General features: G+C 43.7%; 1 protein-coding gene across 2 annotated transcripts in view; it reads right to left on the bottom strand.

The window, feature by feature from the left end:
* Nucleotides 1–6,000, bottom strand: part of LOC123512999 (multiple PDZ domain protein-like) — a 945,060-nt gene that overhangs the window by 686,554 nt on the left and 252,506 nt on the right. For both annotated transcript variants that reach the window (XM_045269789.1, XM_045269790.1), the window contains exon 4: nt 2,348–2,499. In XM_045269789.1, coding sequence (XP_045125724.1) covers nt 2,348–2,499 — 152 coding nt within the window. The remainder of the gene's footprint in view (nt 1–2,347; nt 2,500–6,000) is intronic.

Here is a 6,000-nt window from a genome sequence, read left to right on the forward strand (position 1 = left end):
GAAAGAACGGATGAGAGAGAGAGAGAGAGAGAGAGAGAGAGAGAGAGAGAGAGAGAGAGAGAGAGAGAGAGAGAGAGAGAGAGCAATAAGTATCTCTCTCACACACTCCTTCCCACCTGTCTTTTCCCGCACTTCACAAGACAAACCTCTCTCTCTCTCTCTCTCTCTCTCTCTCTCTCTCTCTCTCACACACACACACACGCTTAACCTAAAGAAAAGAAATATGTAAATGAAATAATAACAAAACGACATAAAAAACAAACCAAACGAGAGAGAGAGAGAGAGAGAGAGAGAGAGAGAGAGAGAGAGAGAGAGAGAGAGAGAGAGAGAGAGAGAGAGAGAGAGAGAGAGAGAGAGAGAGAGATCAACACTTAAGGTCACGTGACAGATGAACCGCCTCAGTAATTGCCTCTCCTGCGCCGCCGCCAGTTCAAGGTCAAGATTGAAAAAATAAAACGGGAAGTGAGAAAAAAATAAACAAATTTCTCATCGTGCAAGTGACAGTAAACTATGACGCCATCCAAACTTCCCACGGCCGTTGATCACTCACTCTGGAGATTGAAGGAGGAGGAGGAGGAGGAGGAGGAGGAGGAGGAGGAGGAGGAAGGAATGTGAAAAGATCAAGTAAATGAATTGGAAGACTGTAATGGCACGACAAATCTCTCTCTCTCTCTCTCTCTCTCTCTCTCTCTCTCTCTCTCTCTCTCTCTCTCTCTACTGCCATGGATTGTAATAGTAGACAAATGGAACGAAGTCTATTAACTAGGAGGCAAATCAATGCAATGTCCCTTTAAAGACTCCAATTAAAAGGGGAGAATGAGTAAACACACACACACACACACACACACACAGAGAGAGAGAGAGAGAGAGAGAGAGAGAGAGAGAACTAAAAATACATCAACAGGCACAGATAGAATTGTGATATATTTCTCTCTCTCTCTCTCTCTCTCTCTCTCTCTCTCTCTCTCTCTCTCTCTCTCTCTTTGAGCGAATAACAGGATGAGGAAGTGGAGGAAAAGCGCTTCTCACTCAATCCTCTTTCGATGAAGTGAAAGTTTCATTAGTTAACTTAGGTAAGCTTAGCCCTAACTTTAACCACCTCTCTCTCTCTCTCTCTCTCTCTCTCTCTCTCTCTCTCTCTCTCTCTCTCTCTCTCTCTCTCTCTCTCTCTCTCTCTACACACACACACACACGCCTGAGTACTTATCTGTCTCATTTCTTGCCTCACTCACACACACACACACACACACACACACACACACACACACACACACACACACACACACAGAGAGAGAGAGAGAGAGAGAGAGAGAGAGAGAGAGAGAGAGAGAGAGAGAGAGAGAGAGAGAGAGAGAGAGAGAGAGAGAGAGAGAGAGAGTAACGTTCCCAGTAATCACACACACACACACACACACACACACACACACACACACACACACACACACACACACACACACACACACACACACACACACACACACACACACATTTCTCCCCTCTTGTCTCTCCTCTTCTCTATACAAGCACACGCCTCCGTACCCTTTCCCTCACACCTGCCTGCTTCTCTCTCACCTAAATTCTCCTCTAAGCACACACACACACCTGAACGTCACACCTTTCCTTTACATATCTGCTCACCTGTTTCTCCTTCACACCTTTACCTAACATACCCACACACCTGCACTGTTTCTCTCCCTTCATGTGGCTGCTTACCTGTCACATACCACATTTACACTGTTCATTTCTGCTTCTCTCTCTCGTCTCTCTCTCTCTCTCTCTCTCTCTCTCTCTCTCTCTCTCTCTCTGTGTGTGTGTGTGTGTCTCGTCTCGTGTCTCTACTTATATGCATCTTCATATTGTTTCTCTACCTTTCTCTATCTGTCTGTCTCTGTGTGTGTGTGTGTGTGTGTGTGTGTGTGTGTGTGTGTGTGTGTGTGTGTGTGTGTGTGTGTGTGTGTGTGTGTCTCTCTCTCTCTCTCTCTCTCTCTCTCTCTCTCTCTCTCTCTCTCTCTCTCTCTCTCTCTCTCTCTCTCTCTCTCTCTCTCTCTCTCTCTCTCTCTCTCTCTCTCTCTCTCTCTCTCTCTCCTCTCTCCTTCTCCTCCTCCTCCTCCTCTCCTTCTCCTTCTTCTCCTTCTCCCTTCTCTCCTTCTCCTTCTCCTTCTCCTTCTCCTTCTCCTTCTCCTTCTCCTTCTCCTTCTCCTTCTCCTTCTCCCTCTCCTTCTCCCTCTCCCTCTCCCCTTCCCCTTCCCCTCCTTCTCTACAATGAACAATCAACAATCTACATACATCTTCATATCTTCTCACCTTCCCTCTTCACGCCAGCCCGCTCACCTGTCCCGGCACTCACCTGTATAATAACGATGCCCCTAAAGACGGGACTCTCAAGGACGGAGATGAGCGTGTTGAGGTCATTACTACACTGGTCAGACAGCCTCGTGTCCTCGGATTCCTTGATGGAACGTTGTATCCGCTCCAGGAGGGACAACGCCGCCGAGGTGTCTGTTTAAGAAAGAGAAGGACGCATTAGAGAGATAGTCAGTGGATAAATGAATTAGAATAGGTGAAATATGAGTTTTGTTAGGTTGGGTGAGTTAGGTTAGGTTAAGTTGCTGTTCAGGGAAGACAAGGACGCGTTTGAGAGATAGTAGTCAGTGGATAAATGAAAGTAAGTGGATAAATGAATTAGAATAGGAGAAATATGGGTTAGGTTAGGTTAGGTTGGGTTACGAGTTAGTTAAGTTAGGTTAGGTAAAGTAGTATGTGACAAGAAGGTTAATAGGAACACCAACACTAACAACACACACACAAAAAAAAAAAAAAAAAATATCCAAACCAGACGAAGAAAAAAGAACACAAAAATGAAAAATACAAAAAAACAAAAACAAAAACTCATAAAAACACAAAAAACACCAAATAAAGAGACACGAGAAATTACACGAGAACTAAATAAACTTGTAGTAAGGATGCCTGAGAAGACTTTAATCCCTGGCCTGCCATCACTGCGCCCTGTGTCCCTCCACCACAATTTTTACTCCTCAAAAATGCATTAGAACACCCCAAATACACGCGAACTAAAATCACACCACTGCCAACACTCCACACCACTCCAATACACTCCACTGCACTGCATCCTTAATTCACCCGCGCCTTGTGTCCCTCCACCACAATTTGTACTCCTCAAAACATGCATTAGAACACCCCAAATACACGCGAACTAAAATCACACCACTGCCAACACCACACCACTCCACGCCTCGCCTCGCCACCGCCGCCATGATACCCAAACACCCGCAATGAATATAAATGCGAAACAAACCAACACCAAGGGGGGGAAAAATTAATAGCTATCATAAAATGGGTTTCAAAAAAGTCTTAATTACACGAGGCTTGCGAGTGTTATCTTCTCATTTCCTTTCGTAACATTTCCCTTAAAGCATCGTCTCTGTGTGTGTGTGTGTGTGTGTGTGTGTGTGTGTGTGTGTGTGTGTGTGTGTGTGTGTGTGTGTGTGTGTGTGTGTGTGTGTGTGTGTGTGTGTGTGTGTGTGTGTGTGTGTGTGTGTGTGTGTGTGTGTGTGTGTGTGTGTGTCAGTCGGTCGATCGGGGGGAAAAAGACGTGTTTAAGTGTGTGTTCCTCGGTGTAGTTTAGCTTTAACTTCAACATCACACACAGATGAAGCCACACACACACACACACACACACACACACACACACACACACACACACACACACACACACACACACTACCTTAACCAACACATATGATAAATGCATAACAATAAATAAATAAGTAAAAAAAAAACATGAACATTATAGACACAAGACAATTAACTCCATCATTACTGGGACACACTTTTACCTTGAGATTTGTGTACGATTAGACCATTTTATTGACATTAGGAAAGGTCTATGGAGGTTAAAAGAATAATGACCACATTCCTCACTATTTTAATCCCCCATAACAGTTTCTGAAGCTGTATAAAATCACTAAATAATAAGCAGAATGAATATGGAAATGCGTCATGGTACTGAAGGGATAAATCTCTCTCTCTCTCTCTCTCTCTCTCTCTCTCTCTCTCTCTCTCTCATTCACATTCATCCGGTATGCAAATGATCCACTGTACTGGGGGGTGGGTAGGGGCGCATTTGGTATAATTAGACGCACTCAGACAGACACTTTTCCACCCAAACATAGGAAGTCACCATCAAAACACCAGTAACCTAATTGTCAGCGTCACTCTTCCGTCTCCTGCATTATTTGTAACCCAGGGAAGCACTGTGGTTGTCTGGGAATTAAGATATAGAGGGAGAAGAAATATTAAGTTAGGTTAGGTTAGGTTAGGTTAGGTTAGGTTAGGTTAGGTTGGGTTGGGTTGGGTTAGGTTAGGTTAGGTTAGGTGTAGTGGTGGTGGTGGTGGTGGTGGTGGTGGTGGTGGTGGGATAGGAAGACATGGAAGAAGGAAGAAAAAGACGGAAATAAGGAGTAAAAGCAGTAGTAGTAGTGGTAGTGGTGGTGGTGTTAGTAGTAGTAGTAGTAGTAGTAGTAGTAGTAGTAGTAGTAGTAGTAGTAGTAGTAGTAGTAGTAGTAGTAGTAGTAGTAGTAGTAGTAGTAGTAGTAGATGCATATCTATACGAAAGCTAAAAGTTTAAGAAAGAGAAAGAAAACGAGGAACCGGAAGAGAAAGAAATAAAATAAGAGAAAAAGTAAGAGGGAGAAGAGAGAAAAAATAAAGAAACTGAAATAAGAGGAAGAGAACTTATACATTTTCCCCTTTTCATAATTCACCCACGCCAGAAAGTCGGCCAATTACGTAACCAAATTTCTCTCTCTCTCTCTCTCTCTCTCTCTCTCTCTCTCTCTGTGTAGGACATTTTATTCAACAAGTGCAAAGTTAACATCGCGAGTTCACTGGGTTTTTTTTTTTTCCCTCCCTCCCGGCGTACCAGCATCAAATTAGTGTCATAACCTCTTTACCTGCCGTCAAATTCCTCTCATCACCTGTCTTCCTGCCGTCAAATTATCTTACAAACAAAAAATAAAAGTTTCTCCCCCAAACCCAAATTACGCTAGTTTGCTTCTCCGTTTTCTTTACTTTCCAAACTGGTGTGGTGTGTTTTCATTTTTCTTTTTCCTGGAAGCTTGCGTTTTTCTTTCTCGTTTTTTTTTTTTCGGGGGAGGAAGGGGGGCGGTTAACTTTACTTATTTTCAGCAGTTCGACTAATTCCACTTCCTCTTCCTCTCTCTCTCTCTCTCTCTCTCTCTCTCTCTCTCTCTCTCTCTCTCTCTCTGTGTGTGTCGTGTCATCCTCATTTACGCATATAATCGTGTTAATATCCTGACATCAGAATTCATCAATATATTTTGTAATGTTGTGATGGTTATTGGTATTGTTGTTGTTGTTGTTGTTTCCACATGTCACCATTTTTCACTTTTATCTTCACTATTTTTCATTCATGGTTCTATTTCATATTCGTCAGTCTTATTTGACTCTCTCTCTCTCTCTCTCTCTCTCTCTCTCTCTCTCTCTCTCTCTCTCTCTCTCTCTCTCTCTCTCTCTCTCTCTCATCCATTACTTGCTGTCTTTTCCTTTCCTCTTTTAACCACCCTTCCTCCTCCTCCTCCTCCTCCTCCTCCTCCTCCTCCTCCTCCTCCTCCTCTTCTCTCATCTCCAGTATCATTAAGGAACACACATAGCACTTTACTCCTTCATTTCTTTACATTCTCCTCACTCACCACCTCCCTTCCGTTCTTCCATCCTCTTCTCTCATTCCCTCCTCTTAACCTCCTTCCACATTCCCTCAGCCATCTTGTCCCATCGTCCTTTCCTCACCACTCTCTCCTCTGTCCCCTCTTTCGTAAGGCACTCGACTCCCCCTCTTGTCTCGTCTCACAATCTCTATGTTTTTTCTCACCTCCGTCTCTCCTCCTTATCTCCCTCCACGTTACCTTAATCCCTTCAATACTGAGACACATTTTTACCTTGAGAATGGTGTACAATTAG

Source organism: Portunus trituberculatus, chromosome 35, assembly GCF_017591435.1.
Source record: "Portunus trituberculatus isolate SZX2019 chromosome 35, ASM1759143v1, whole genome shotgun sequence".
Taxonomy (NCBI): domain Eukaryota; kingdom Metazoa; phylum Arthropoda; class Malacostraca; order Decapoda; family Portunidae; genus Portunus; species Portunus trituberculatus.